Raw genomic sequence first — 15,553 nt, 5'->3', positions numbered from 1 at the left:
GAGCAGAAGTGCTGGAGCTTGCAGTAAGAGGGCCGTATTTTACTGTCCCCACGATGTGCCAGTTGATCTCGCTACGCGCTGAGTCCAACATCACTGGGACAGTTAACCAAACTGACTAAATCAATCCGACCGCTTCACCTCTGTGTGTGTGTGTGTGTGTGTGTGTGTGTGTGTGAGACAGGTTGGTTGTGAGCGAGTCTCTTTGTGAGGGCAGAGATCTGCCAATCATACATAAACATACACACAGTGTGTGAAGTCACGTTACTGTAGACAGAAATAAAGTGTGGATATACGCTCAGACTTAGGATAATAATAGCGGCGGCGGAATGTGTTAGCAAAACAGTAGCTCTGTGGCTAACAGCTGAGCCGGAGCCTTCAGTCAGCTGAAGCAGACAGTCTAGCGGGGCGAGCAGACTATTCCCCCGTTACTAGGTCGACCTTCAAGCTGAACAAGAGCCCAACGCTGCGCGGCGGGCTCCTGCTTCAGCTTGTCGGTCTTTATTTCTAGCAAGTGACCCGTTCGCTATACTTTATCCCTTACTTAGCGTAGCCTAGCTTTCCCATTGTACAACTTCTCCTGGGCAGAAATAGAGAATACACTCTGCAAAATGAAGCGCGGGGGTTTGGATTGAGCAACGGACCTTATGATCAACTAGATTATACACCGTTCCTTTTATTTGGTGATTTTTACGGGACATCAGGCCGCCGTGGTTAATGTTAAACACACGTCCTTCAACTGCTAACATGGTCGCATGTTTAGAACATAGACTATGGAACGTCAAACGGCCCCCTGTTCCGCAACAACAAGCTGGAGCATTTAAACAGAGAGGCGGAACTGATTGTGTCGGGAATCTTACTACCCCCCCCGAGGTAGTAAAATTCCCGGAACAATCTCTCGCACCTTTCTTCCCTCGTTCCGCAACTGTCGCATTTATACAGCAGGGCGGAGGGCCGAAAGGCCGGCATATTCCCGGCTTTCACTGGCTGTGTAAAAGGGGCTAATGTGTGAGAGTGTGAACCATGTGTGTGTAACCGCTGTGTGCTATTGTCTCCCTATCCATCATCGTGTTTGAATTTGTCCTGGGGAAATGAACCCGATCTGATAAACTGCCATTATAATGCTGGGGGGAAAAAAAGCCAAACAAATTAAAATTAAGAACAACGCAACAGCTTTCCAGTCATAGAGTGACATCATAATACGCAGGGATTTGGAAAGTTTAAAACAAGCTAAAAAGGGATTGGCACTCACACAGATGTACTGGTACAATCTGACTAATCTTTCAACAGCACCCCCCTGCATTATGGGTGTGTTTACTTAGCGGAACAGGTGTAGTTAGCTGAGCCTGCTGCGACTTGGCATTATCAATCCTGTTTTTCCGTATGTGATGGAGGTTTCAACATGTCCTGGTGCCATGAATCACCTGCTCACTGTCAGTTCTTCTGCTCTCACCTCCTCTGTCGCCTCTTAGTTTTAGGCAAAGTCATGAACCACAGCCATAAAGAAGACTTCCTTGAAATGATGTGGTTTCCATTTCCGTGTGTGCAGTGCGGGTGTGTGTGCGCGCACGACTGACTATTTTTGCCAAATAAATCCCTTCCCATCCATCTCTCTCTCTGTGCGTCTGGAACTGATTTTTCCACCACTCGCAGAATGAGAATTCCTCAGAATCATAAAAAATACGAAACATTCCATATGATATTTTTCTGGGAATCTGATCCAGGACTGCAGTCTCCAGCAGTGTGTGTCAGGCCTGTGTTTGGAAGAAGGATTTGGGAAAAGGGAGTGCTCCGGAATGTGTGTGTGCGTGTGTGCGTGTGCGTGTGTGTGTGTGTGTGTGTGTGTGTGTGTGTGTGTGTGTGTGTGTGTGTGTGTGTGTGTGTGTGTGTGTGTGTGTGTGTGTGTGTGTGTGTGTGTGTGTGTGTGTGTGTGTGTGTGTGTGTGTGTGTGTGTGTGTGTGTGTGTGTGTGTGTGTGTGTGTGTGTGTGTGTGTGTGTGTGTGTGTGTGTGTGTGTGTGTGTGTGTGTGTGTGTGTGTGTGTGTGTGTGTGTGTGTGTGTGTGTGTGTGTGTGTGTGTGCGCGCGCGCGTGCGTTTGAATGGTAGAAGCTGTTATAATATTGGTTTGTACTGCGGGGTAGCGCTGGAGCCCTGCTGTGGCACGCTACTCTACTACACTCCATCTGCAGTAATCAAAACAAAAACACGCCAGGGGTACGCAAGGCACAGCCAGGTCACAAGCCCTCCTAAATATAATGCTATAATAGCTCTTTCCCTCGTCATTATGACTTTGTAGTGTGTGTGTGTGTGTGGGGGGGGGAGGGGGATGGCTCACGAGAAGCTAACCACACTGTGTTGCCAAATGCAATCATTGTCCTTGAATCCTCTCGGCTACTTGTCAGATTTAACTAAGGTTACATTTCTAGGAATTTCATGAACACCAGAAGGTCACAGCTCACGTACACAGTAGAAAGAGAACATACCTATGACTTTGACATGACTTGTTTCCAGTTTTGTAGGCCTATATGTTTTAATATTCATGATTTAAGAGAGCACAAATGTTTGTGCGATTCCATGTGATGGGTTTCAATAGCGTTTAACTGAAATTGTACCTAGTACCACATCTTCTTTGGAGATCTAAATTCTTTCAAATCTCTTCTGAAATCAACCTGGGTTCAAACCAACTTCATGTTTGTTATGTTGTTTGTGATGGGATAAGAGTTTCAATAAGACATTCCTTCAACCCTCCGTTTAACAAATCGGCTTATCTTATCAAACTTTGTACTGGATCCAAAATAGAGAGCTGGCTATTGGAAACCAAACCCATGTCAGACCGGGCTTTTGTCACGCAGCTGGAAACGAGTTGATCTGCTGAACTCTGGCACACAGGAACACTTACATAACACAGAGTCCAAACCAGCTGGCTCCTCTCTCATCTTCACTCTCTCCCCCCTTTTTTCCTGTGTGCGATTCTGGGCATCATCTAAACATTCACTATTGTTGAGGTTGAGGTTTCCATCTCTCTCTCTCTCTTTTCTTGTCTTTTTCTTTCCCTGCCCTTTCCCTTTCTTTTTTTGGTAGTCATAATCTTGTGACTTTTTGGCTATCCTATCTCTGTGTGTGTGTGTGTGTGTGTGTGTGTGTGTGTGTGTGTGTGTGTGTGTGTGTGTGTGTGTGTGTGTGTGTGTGTGTGTGTGTGTGTGTGTGTGTGTGTGTGTGTGTGTGTGTGTGTGTGTGTGTGTGTGTGTGTGTGTGTGTGTGTGTGTGTGTGTGTGTGTGTGTGTGTGTGTGTGTGTGTGTGTGTGTGTGTGTGTGTGTGTGTGTGTGTGTGTGTGTGTGACTTATCCTACCACTTTTCTGTCCTACTGTTTTTTCCACTCACCATGTTTGCTTGACTGTGCCATAGTCTCAACACTCCCACTCAGAAGCAGAACATTATGATCTAGCTGTGTGTGTCTGCACGTTCTGCATGCTTTCTTATCTCAACATCTGTCCAGGGATTGGGAGTTAATACTGCTCTCGTCTTACAGAACTGGTTTTACATAAGTTGAAGATGGGAGCTGGCACAGTTGTGATGACGTGAGGCAGATGCCATCGCAATCTAAGGGCAGAGGGATTTTCTTCCTCCTATCGTTTTATTTACATTTTTTTTGCACCTCTCATATTTCGTTATAGTGGTTCTCAATTATTTTCTGTCATGCCCCCCCTAGGGGGCAGACATTTTTTCGCGCCCCCCCCCCCCCCAAATTGAAATACTATTGAGAACCTGCTAATATTTATTTATTTATCTGTACAAAACCACTGTATGAGTTTCTAGCACGAGCATTCTGCATACAATCACCTTATTATCAAATTAGATAATAAAAATGAGCTGAGATAACTTCTGCAGCAAAAAAATTAAAAGTTCAGTTTATTAGCTAAATTTGTAACATGTAAACAAGACTGCTCAGTCTGTGTGAATCTTAGGACAGAGAAACAAGAGCAAATGATTCACTGAGGTTTGCATTTCATTCAAAACATTTTGATAAACTGTACATAAATAAACTGTAAACATAGTTAAGGTGGTGTTTTTTTATTATTATAGGCCAATAGACCTTCTGTGATGCGATAACCAATAATGCATTAATGTTATTATTAGTCTACTTGCTTGATTTCTTTTTAAATAGCCTACAGAGACACATGTGGACATTTCGCGCGGATATGCTGTAGGATATCTCAACTATTTCCTACAGTGATTCCTACATTGTTGTGGCTAGGTCAAGATGCAGGAAGCAGTTTGTGGTTACAGTTGGATGCAGCTTTAGCACACATACTATTCTTTCTTAAACTATCTGATTCACACCCTTATCTGATTTCTTCCCAATACCTTCCTTCTCCTCTTCCAAGATATAAGAGTGGTTTTGAGCAACAGGCTTTAACTTGATTGATTGGTTGAGAATGGAGGCTGAGGGCAAACAGTTGAACCTTGTTGAGAACATCCCAACCGTGACTGTAGATTCTCAAACCAGTCACAACCTCTCAGTCCAGATTTGGTTTAGTGAACTGGTAAGACAGGGGCAGATGCACTGTCAGTGCTGTCAGTCTAATTTGTGTGTGTGTGTGTGTGTGTGTGTGTGTGTGTGTGTGTGTGTGTGTGTGTGTGTGTGTGTGTGTGTGTGTGTGTGTGTGTGTGTGTGTGTGTGTGTGTGTGTGTGTGTGTGTGTGTGTGTGTGTGTGTGTGTTGCAGCATGAATATGAGCAATAGTAGACAAGCTTGTTTGGCTCAGGTTGATAAAACACATGTGTGCTTGTGTTCTTCAGACCATGTGAAAACATACACACTCTCAAACACGCTCTTTTTCTCCCGGTTCAGTGCCGCATTAGATGTACCATGTTTCACAATCATCTCCAGATGTTTGTAACTTACTCTGCAGACTGCTAGCAGCAGGGTCCTGTTCAGGTAAATGTACTCATGGGAAATGTAGGCATGCACTAAAGAAACCAGGGGGAAGCTGATTTAGTGCACTGTTATGTAAAGAGCAGAATGTTTTGACTTTTGACTTGCACAGAAAATGAGATAATAAATATGACTGAGGATTTATTAATCCAGGTGAATTTAATGAACTAAGCAGGGTTTGGCCTCTCAGGGGTATTAAAGCTGAGGTACCATGAAACTTGATCTCTACTAGAAACAATAAACTTAAATCTGATTTGTGAAGGAGAGTGGCTGGACGGGGCAGTCGGCACACAATACTCAGCAAATATTATGTAACTTTAATCAAATGCTGTATTTTGTTAAATTCAAGCCTTTAGATATTTGATATTTTCCTATATATATTTTTTCTTCTCCAAAATGCAGAGCCAATTAATTGAAAGCTATTGTTGCCATGCCAGATATTACTCCTTATACGCCTACCTACTCAAGTGTTCAGACATTTTGATTTAATATGATCCTGGCTGGGAAAACAAAAAATTGGGGTTAAAGCGCAAATGAGTCATTCCAAAAAATTCTATTGGAGGAGCAACCTTCTGTTAAATTACACCAATGTTTGTCTAAAAGCAGCTGAATCCAACAACATTATCAACCTGCCAAAAGAGTGATCCTATACATATTTAAACCAGGCCTTCATGAAATCATAACGAACTCAAAGTAAACTCGGTTACAATTTTTATTTTTATTTTAAATGTGTGTAAACATTTTTAAAAACTTTTGCATCTGAGGGATATAGTTCCACTGAAACAAATACGTTTTCCACCATAGAAACAGCATTCGTATGTATTAGTGTATGTGAGATGACCTTAAGTCTGTGTCTCATTGCATACTACATTGATATAACTGCACGGCTTTGTTTGGACCCGTGTTGCATTTCAGTGTAGTAAAATGTTATGTTTTATCTCAACATGGATCGTCTTGATTAAGAGCCCTTTTACGGTGGTCAGCCATTGAATTACGAGCATGTTACACCATCTTGAACACACGCGCAATAGGTGAAATGTTATTAAAGCTTTGTCCCTCTCTCTCTTTCTCTATCTCCATCTCTGTCTCTCAGTGAGGAGAGTTACACTGTGATAGACTATGCTCTGAGGGACCAGATCTGGGTGGGCCCCTGTCAGCCTGAGGACCTCAGCATGTCTCCGGTCAGAAGCACCACCAGCATGCTGAGCTCACGGCAAGCTGGCGCCAACCATCTCTTCCGCCTGCGTTTCCGTAGCAACCACTCCGGGGAAAAGGTGCCCATGATCCTGGCCACCGAATCGCTGTGAGTGCAATTTTATTTAAGAAATGTTTCTTTCTTTTTTTTTTTTTTACCTTTTGACTTTATTGTGCTGTTTTTGTTTCACTTGCCTTTCAGCTATATATTAACTTCTGTTAAGCAAACAGTGAGTCGTCTTTTGCCTCATGACACATCACCTCTGCGTCTCTTGACACCAATGCTATTTAGGCAACGCTACTCATAAGGTTTGATATTTTGGGTTCCAGACAAGAAAGAAGATTGAGTTTCAAATAATTATTTTTAATAATTAGTCCCCATGAGAAATGGCCCTGGTCATTCTCTTCTCCCTGAAACCGATTCCTACTCCTTTATCTTTCCTTTATGTGCCCTAACGTGCTTTCTACCGTGACGTAAGACAATCCCATTACCCCTCCCCCCTCTCTCTCTCCATAGCACTTACTTCTTTGTCTCTCTCTCTTTGGACCATTACGGGTCACAGGGATATTTTGTTACATCCATTCTCAAGTCCCAGCCTGATCTTTACTGCTTGTTGTTTTAATGTGACCTAGGACATGAAGTTTATGAGTGCGTTATAAAGTCATACCGTGTGTGCAGTCTTACTGTAACACGGACCGGCTTTACCACATAATTGTTTTGTTGACTGAGCTTCTTCCAAGGCAGCAATCTATTCTGTGGTGAGAGCAACTGTGTCCTTGTTCTAAAGTCCATTGGTTGTCAAAGCTGAAATGTGTTGCATGTGCATTGTGAATGATTACTCACACACATTTGACCTAGAAATGAAGTCAGCTGGTTCAACTTAATGCCTGTAGTTGTGTTGGTAAGGTCCAAAGACCAACTTCCCCCCTCGGTACTGCCGTCTCTCGTTGTACAGTCAATGGAGTGAACGCCAAGCTTGTTTAGATAGATTATATAACCCGCACAAACAAAAAGGGGATCTGTCTTACAGTACTGTATATTGGGCTTTATACAGGGTGTATTTGTTCTAGCTGGCGTTTATTTGCACAAACGTAGACAAAATGTGTGTGCCGGCAAACATACACACGCACTCAGTTCTCCACTGTAATCATTTGCTGTGGTTCAATGTTGAGGAGTGTTTTCATATGCAAAGGGCCTGTTACTCCTCATTCCTGCACAGTCAGAGAACCTCCCTCCTACATTCTCATTAGAAAGGTGGGGTTTTGCTTTATGCCTGCGGACAAATTTCATTTTGTGACTACAGGTGTAAAGTTGGTAAGAGGTAGAGGTGCACACAGAAGGTGACAGCAAAACAGAAACATGTCAACGGCACAAAGAAGCACCTTGATGTGATAACTGATGTGAAATTGATATAGCTTTCCCTCCATTGCCTACTTGTGATCTGTCATAAAAAAAACTGTGTTTGTAATTGTTTCATATGGAGCATTTCTACAGGCTTGAATATTATGTAAACTCATGTAGGTTTTTTTTCTCTATTATTTTCTACCAATTATCTTCTGACCCCTTCAATTCATCTTGTTATCATTGTAGGGCTCCCAACTCCAAAGTTTGGGAACCAGTGAATTACTTTAAAGTAGCCTACATCTCTCCACTGCACAAAGTTGCGCTTGTTCCCTGTTCCTATTGAAAATTATTAAAGACGAGCTTTATTGTTGCATAGCAGTGTTAACCGCTCCATGTTGTTGCTAAGCGAAACACCTGACAAAGTGACTGCAGTAAGAGTGTTAAGTGTGACGGCTATGGGCCTGTGTAAGAGGGAATCTTAGTGACATGACTGCAATGTGCTGCCCGCTGAGCTTTATATACTGCAATGTATGCATGAGTGTGTCACCTCAACAAACTGCTTCTCTGTCCTGTGTGTGTGTGTGTGTGTGTGTGTGTGTGTGTGTGTGTGTGTGTGTGTGTGTGTGTGTGTGTGTGTGTGTGTGTGTGTGTGTGTGTGTGTGTGTGTGTGTGTGTGTGTGTGTGTGTGTGTGTGTGTGTGTGTGTGTGTGTGTGTGTGTGTGTGTGTGTGTGTGTGTGTGTGTGTGTGTGTGTGTGTGTGTGTGTGTGTGTGTGTGTGTGTGTGTGTGTGTGTGTGTGTGTGTGTGTGTGTGTGTGTGTGCTTTCTGGAAAGCCCCTAAAAGCTCCCCGCTTTGGTGGGTTTGGGGCCCGTGGATTATTTGTAATGATGTGTGTATGAAGGGTGCAGCGCCCCACTCACTGTAGCACTGAATGAGTTTAGTAGAGGAGACCCTGGCAGCCATCCATTGTTACGGTGGTTGCTAGGCATTGTTTAAGCGGTTGCCTAGCAGCGGCCCATTGTTAAGTGGGATGTTTCCCACGACTCCCCCCTCCACACACGTGTTGTTTCACTCTCCCTGACTCTCCTTCACAGTCCCATGTCTCATCTGTTAGACAGCAGCCAGTGTCTGCCGCTTTGTTTTGGGCGACCAGCGAACAACTTCCTCTTCCTTGGGCCATTCATCCCGATTTAGTGATCTAACCCGACATGACACATGGAAGTGGTGTTACATTAGCCAGCCTATCCGGGTCTTCTGTCAGAGTTTAATGGCGTAGAGAGGACAGTGAGGAGTATTCTCAGAACGTGTTGTAAGAGTGGAGTAGGGCTACAACTATTCATTCATTAAAGTAGACTACTTATAATTTTTTATTACTCATTATAGAATGTGGTAAAACAAAAAATCCCAGAGTCATTTTTGTGTCATCTTTAAATTGCCAATAGAGATGGAGAGTCAGGGCTTCGACTAACTTATTCTCCTTTTTTCTTTTTTTTTTTTATCTGTTGATTTTTTTTTTATATTTGTAATGAGAAAATGATGAAGCAATATTTTTCAGAGGTGTTCGTGTCGAATTCTAATTGTTTTTGTTCAATTTAAAATCCAAAACACAAACACATTCTAGAAAATAGGAGAAGCAGCATGAAAATGCTATTGAAAAAATATATGATGCATGAAAATGAATAACCACAACAACTAATGGATTATCGAAACTTCGGGCAGTTATTGTTTATTTGATGTATTTATTGACATCATCATTTCAACAATACATACAGTATATTAAGATGTTCAATGTATTGATTATAAACTATAAAGAACAACACATCCTCACTTTTGAGAAGCTGCAACAAGCAAAATTGATTTATTGTTTATCAAAATGGTTGATTCATTTTATGTTCTGCTCCACTTATCTATCAATAGAGTTAGGAATGAGGGATGCTGCTGATTTGATGGGGCGGGGCAGTCAGCTGCCACAGTTCAAAAAGGGGGCAATCACAAAAATGCAAGCTTACATTTGTTTTGACAGTAATTTCTCTGTATTTGACTATAAGAAGAACAAGTATTTGCATCGGTGTGCTTGGAGAGATAACTTCACACTGAAAGTGGCTGTTTAACACTTACTGCTTGTCTTCACTGCTCAACAGCAACACTTTTCAAATTAAAGTGTAGCTCAGGTCAGGTTCCAATGGGAAATTCCTCACATTTTGACTGAAGGCGGGTCTGTGTTTTGTATTGTATTTTTGTGGAAATGGAACCATAGAAATGGTTTCATTTTTTTCTCATTGCGGTCAGTGTTTGGTGTTTCTGCTTTCGCTTCCATTTCCACCTGTGTCTGTGCGAGGTCTATCAAGCATACATGTACGTTAGGCTGATCTTTGACATAAATCAGTGACATAATAGCTGTGGAATTCAGCCCGACAGCTGAATTGGAGATGGCACAAGGATGTCTGTGTGGCTGCTCTCATACAGTCTCTCTGGCAATCGTTTGTGTGTCTGTCTGTGTCTTCTTCCTTTTCTCTGTATTATTTATTTGTGTGTGTGTGTGTGTGTGTGTGTGTGTGTGTGTGTGTGTGTGTGTGTGTGTGTGTGTGTGTGTGTGTGTGTGTGTGTGTGTGTGTGTGTGTGTGTGTGTGTGTGTGTGTGTGTGTGTGTGTGTGTGTGTGTGTGTGTGTGTGTGTGTGTGTGAGTGTGTGTGAATAGTGCTTCTCTCTATCAGTGGAACAGAGACGCTATAGAAGTCTGCAGCAAAACACTCACATATGCAGCCATAACACAAAGCAGCAGCGCTTACGTAACAGGCTCATCTGAGGAGGGGGTGTCTGTACTTCTGTTGTACACTCTGGCATTGTGTGTTTTTGATTTATTTATTTTTGTGTGCTCTGTAATGCGCCTGTTTTTGATTTCACAATTTTCTCAGTAAAGTCTGCTTTTTGTTTTCTATATGACGATAACAAAACCCTGCTGACAGTAATGGTTCCCTCTGTCTGGGAGTTTCCCAGTGTGTTGAGCTCCGGGTTAGAGCGATGTCATGTTTTGGTCGGAGGAGTAGGGAGCGTATACCTGAATACCATTGTGAACCTGTGGTGAAGTGGAAACAAAGGGAGGGATTTGGTTGAGAGTAAACAAAGCGATAGGATTGAGCAGAGTATAGGCCAGTAGGAGAGAGAGAGAGATGAAAAGCAGTGGCCTGGTCTGGTGCTGATTTTAAGGTTGGCAAGGGGGAAGGAGCAATAGATAGAGAGAGAGAGGGAGACGCTGTCATCGCTTTTTATCTAATTTTGTTGAAAGAGCTTTTGCAGTGCAGCGGCGGGGGCCTCTCTTCTTTTTAGATGGGCAAACAAGAACCTCAGATAGTTTATTTATGATCCTCTGCATTCTCTTGCACATTGGGATGAATGGTTAAAGGCAGAGGGAGCTTTAGCACCTTGAATGGATGGCGGATCCTGCACAGACCTGCCCTGTAGTCATCTACACTAGAGCACCTGCTGGTTATGTCTATGCAGTTACAGTAAAACGCACACATACACTCACTCTCACAGTTCGATACATATGCTCACTCTCATAGTTCAAAGGCTGTTTTTTTTTTCTTTTTTTTTAACCTGGACCCCTTTTGGTATGTGCCTTACATTCCACAGATAACCGCTAAGTGCCTCTCCAAGGCATGTGGTTGCCCCTGTTTGCGCCTGTGCTGGATATATTGAATACGCGAACATTCATAGTTTCCATGAAGTATTTCAGCTGTTTAAGCATGAAAAGACGACCTGTCATTATAGCGTGTTGTGTATGTGTGAATGTATCTTGACTCTCGGCATGTGTGTCCAGCTGTCAGATGCGACGACTAACAGCTGCCTTTCCCACAGTGTAGTAGCGTGGATGTTCCTACAACTTGCGTCATATTGACTTGAATATCATGCATGCCATGTAAAAGGTTGTTCTAATGGGAATGTGCAGTCTATTCAGGCCGTAGAGCGGGCAGGAAAAGTCACAGTGGTAGATGGATCCCCAAAATCAATCAGTGAATGTCACTGTTTCAAAGAAAATTTGGTTTTTGAACTCAACATCCCTGACTACCTTTTTGTAAATAAGACTAATACAGTTGTGTTCAAAATAATAGCAGTGTGTTTAAACAATTGAGTAAAGATCAAAATCCTAATAATAGCTTTTATTTCCATACACGCAAAAGCATTGGGGACATTGCACATTCAATTCCAACTCCAAATATGAAGAAACATTTGTCAAATGTTTCTTCATCTTTACAGAAAGTGAAGAAAAACCAATATTAGACAGTATTATTTTATGACAGTAGTGTCATGGGAAGGGAAGGTACCAAAGATAGGTCATCGTTTTATATACTGACTGTAAAATGTATCAATCAGCTCCAAAGGTCGCATTTTACAAGGCATGATGATATTGCATTGAGGGTGCAGATTGGATGGCCTCAAAGTAAATGATTGAATTCAGAATTGGTTATAAAGGTGCATGATGATACATAGTGTCCAATCAGTTGTTTAGGGATGATGTGACCTAGTATTGTACAGCTCTTGTGTCCTGAGAGAGATGCAAGGCCGCATGTGTACAATGGGGAACACAATAATGAGGTCTGACTCATGGGACTTGCCTGGTTGAGGTCCATTTGAGGCCCTACACTAATGCCGCTCTCATTCTGTGACTGTCCATGCATTTTGCAGCCATCTGCATTATGCAGGCCAACAGTGCTGAGTCACAGAGTGGGCCTCAATAACCTCCTCTGTTTCATTTCCTGAACTCCCTTTATCTCCCCCCGTCTCGTTCTTTCTAAATCCTCGCCTCCCTCTCTTCAGCGGTGGATTGAAACAGGTGAAATGAGAGATAGAGTTTCGTGGAATCTGACCTGTTTGACTCCACCCACTGTATTTTCTTCCCCAAGGAAAGCACCCAAGAGAGAGAGAGAGAGGAAGCAAAATAGGCTCTGTGTCCCCTCCTGAGAATTAGGCTTTGTGCTTGTTTTCCTCAGTTCTCTCCCTCTGAAAACACACCTCTGTTCTCTCATTGCAAGGGGATAGGGAGGAGGGAGGGTACCGTGAAACTTGCTGAGTGATCCGTTTGCCACAATATCCAATATCAGCTTAAATGCATGTGTTCAGAGCTGCTTATATTTGATGTTGCTTGGTTTACATCTGTTCTTCTACTGTTTGTGGCTGAACATGTTCTTTAAAGAAGGCTTTGGCAAATCATGTGCCTCCATCTGTAATACAAAACCAAAATAAGTAAACTCCTCTGACCACAATTTAGAAGTTGAGTATGTCACACAGACATCACTGTTAGTGGAGTGTAAAGTCAATACAATTGTGTTCACTCTGTTACTTCAGGAACACTTTATTAAATTGTCCGTGTGCTGTTATGTCTGCTTTCAGGAATGAGCGTGCTCGATGGATCAGCGCTCTTGGACAGAATGTCAACAACAAGAAGAGCCAAGACAGAACCAGTGAGTTCCTACACACTCCTCTTAAAAGCCACACTAACCTTTAGGCATATTGCACCACCTTGTGGTCGTTGGATAAAACTGTTTCTCCTTAGATAGATTTTAAAATAAATCGGCTTGTTAATATAGATGTACTCAAGAGGCCAGTGTACCATATACAGTACTAAACAATTAATTTGACTGGTGTCTGTGCTTTTTTCCAGATGCCATGCAGGTGGAGGTGATCAGAACTTACACAGCCAAGCAGCCGGATGAGTTGTCCCTACAGGTGGCGGATGTGGTGCTGGTCTCGCAGACTGTAGAAGACGGTACGTTTACCAGTCACTGACCCCACCTTTTTAGTCTTCCTCTCATTTACACACCGTCCTGCTTTTTAACTGCATCCCTTCATCATCACACACTTTTATACACACTCTCCTTTTCAATACCTTTTTAATCTCTCACATAATTGACATTTTTTTTGTCGATTCTTATATTATTAATATTATTATTATTATTTCTAAACCTACACAAACTCACTGAGGCCAAAAGTTATTTGCCATGTTATTTGGTGACCATAGCACCTGATTTATTCATGTAAAAAAAGAACAAACAGCATTGAGCATCAAAGGCAGAGAGAGAGAGACAGCAATGGCACAGCACAACACAAACACTTCATTTTTTTTAATGCATCGATACCATTCTGTGCTCGCAGGCTGGTATGAAGGTGAGCGGCTGCGCGACGGAGAGAGGGGCTGGTTCCTGTCAGAGTGTGCCGAACCAATCACGTGCCCGGCCGCCATTGAACGCAACATGCAGCGGATGGACCGCCTGCAGGGGTTGGAGACTAATGTGTGAGGAGCAAGGGGGGTGGGGGGCGAGCTGGCTTGCTTGAAAGCAATGCAAGACAAGAGGGGCTTTTCTCAGCAGGTTAAGAGACACTTTGACACACCATTGACCTGCTGTTTCAACCGGTGAACCCAGACAAATGAGTTCAGTAACATCATCAGTGACCTGCTGCCGCTGCCTTCAGGGAAACCGAGTGGAACAGTATCAGAGCCCTGTCTGTGGCGGCTGCAGGACTCTTGTGGGATAAAGATGGAAGACCGTAATTCTGTTTTCGGTGTCAGCTTAATATCAGGCTTACTCTCTTTGAGTTTCTAAGCTAAGACTATTCGGAACAGTAGGAAAAAATTACTTGGAACTGTCTCATTAATTCACCGGTTGGTTTTGAAAACCTCACACCCACTGCCAGTCACTGCGACATAACATGGTGTGAAATTTGTACATTTCGTATTTTTTTTTTGATTATATTTTTTTGAGTGTCAGTGAGGTGCAATGTAATCCTTGGGACTACAGTGCCGCTATAGGAGGTAAAGTAGTCCAAATGGTGTGAACAATGACAGCAGCCTGATAATGAGGCTCAGGCTTTGCCAGTAGCAATGCAACTAATCACTAACTTAATTGTGAAAGTGATAATACGGCAAGAAGGTGGGGTTGGCAGCTTCTTTTAGAGTGTCTTATTGTGAACTCTGAGGAGCATCTGATTGGCAGTTTAACTATTATAATGATATATACAAAAACTACAAAAGGGCGTATGTTGAGCGGCAAAAGACTTTGAAGCCCGTGGCACTTTGTGTAAGGACTAAGTCCTAATTAATTGGATAATATAAGGAATTACTTTCAAACTGGACAGTATAATCTCTCACGTCATCCATGGGCTCTGCAGAAGGGCCAAGTATCTGTTCTCTAGCTCGCCGTTTGTCACCTGTTAATGTCAACACCATGAATTAGACTCTACATTTGTGTCACAAACGCCATTTTTTCCCCTCCATCCGCTCAATGATTCGGACAGCCTGAAATATCACACACACTTGATTGCCAGCCAGAGGTGTATATATATAAATATCCCCCTTTTAAGGATTTATATCCGTGATGTTTGATGCTGAAATTAATTTGTGTGTGTGTGTGTGTGTGTGTGTGTGCATGGTCCACAAGAGTAGAGTGGCGCTGCCCAGCTAGGCTTTTAATGCGATTGCCCGGTATGAGTCATCTTTTTAAGTGTTGCCATGCCCAGCCAAAGGAAATGAATGGCTCGGTCAGAGTGTGCTGATAACACCATCTATCAAAACCCACTGCTATGGCCGAAGCAAAAAAAATGACAACCACAAACTGTTGAGCTCCACCAAGTGAGGTCTGATGGTTGCAAGAGGGACAAGAGTGTTCTTTCGCATTTACACTCAGGGAAATATAGCTATGTGATACTACACATCTAAGCATGAACTGACCTTTTAGTTCAACCACTTCCAGTACTTGGAACTATTGTAAATGATCTGTGTACATGTAAATATGTAAAACAACCTGAATTGTAACATGTATGTTTTACAAAATACAGATTTATATTGCAGAAACGTGCCTAGTCAACTTTTTTATACATTTAATCAGTATCTTTAAATAAAAGCTTAATTGCTCAGAGCCTGTCATGTATTCTCAAAATGACCTTTTCACTGAGGACCACTGCCAGATAGAAGAAGAAAAATACTCTTCTGTTATTCCTACAGTAACATTATCAGCCTAGTAAGGAAGACAAAGCTTGACAAGGCATCTGATGGTACAGCCTTTCTTTATTGCGCAGTCCATTAAGTG

General features: G+C 42.6%; 1 protein-coding gene across 1 annotated transcript in view; it reads left to right on the top strand.

Moving 5' to 3' along the window:
• Positions 1-15,420, top strand: part of LOC307270247 (rho guanine nucleotide exchange factor 26-like) — a 28,916-nt gene extending 13,496 nt beyond the window's left edge. Inside the window, exons 12-15 of the mRNA XM_080053439.1 lie at positions 6,026-6,235; positions 12,861-12,931; positions 13,132-13,236; positions 13,623-15,420. Coding sequence (XP_079909565.1) covers positions 6,026-6,235; positions 12,861-12,931; positions 13,132-13,236; positions 13,623-13,765 — 529 coding nt within the window. The 3' untranslated portion in view covers positions 13,766-15,420. The remainder of the gene's footprint in view (positions 1-6,025; positions 6,236-12,860; positions 12,932-13,131; positions 13,237-13,622) is intronic.
• The last annotated feature ends 133 nt before the right edge of the window (positions 15,421-15,553 follow it).

The sequence above is a fragment of the Ammodytes marinus genome (genome assembly GCF_949987685.1).
Source record: "Ammodytes marinus genome assembly, chromosome: 3".
Classification (NCBI taxonomy): Eukaryota; Metazoa; Chordata; class Actinopteri; order Uranoscopiformes; family Ammodytidae; genus Ammodytes; species Ammodytes marinus.
Note: the sequence above shows the minus strand (reverse complement) of the source record. Positions and strands in the feature narration are given on the sequence as shown.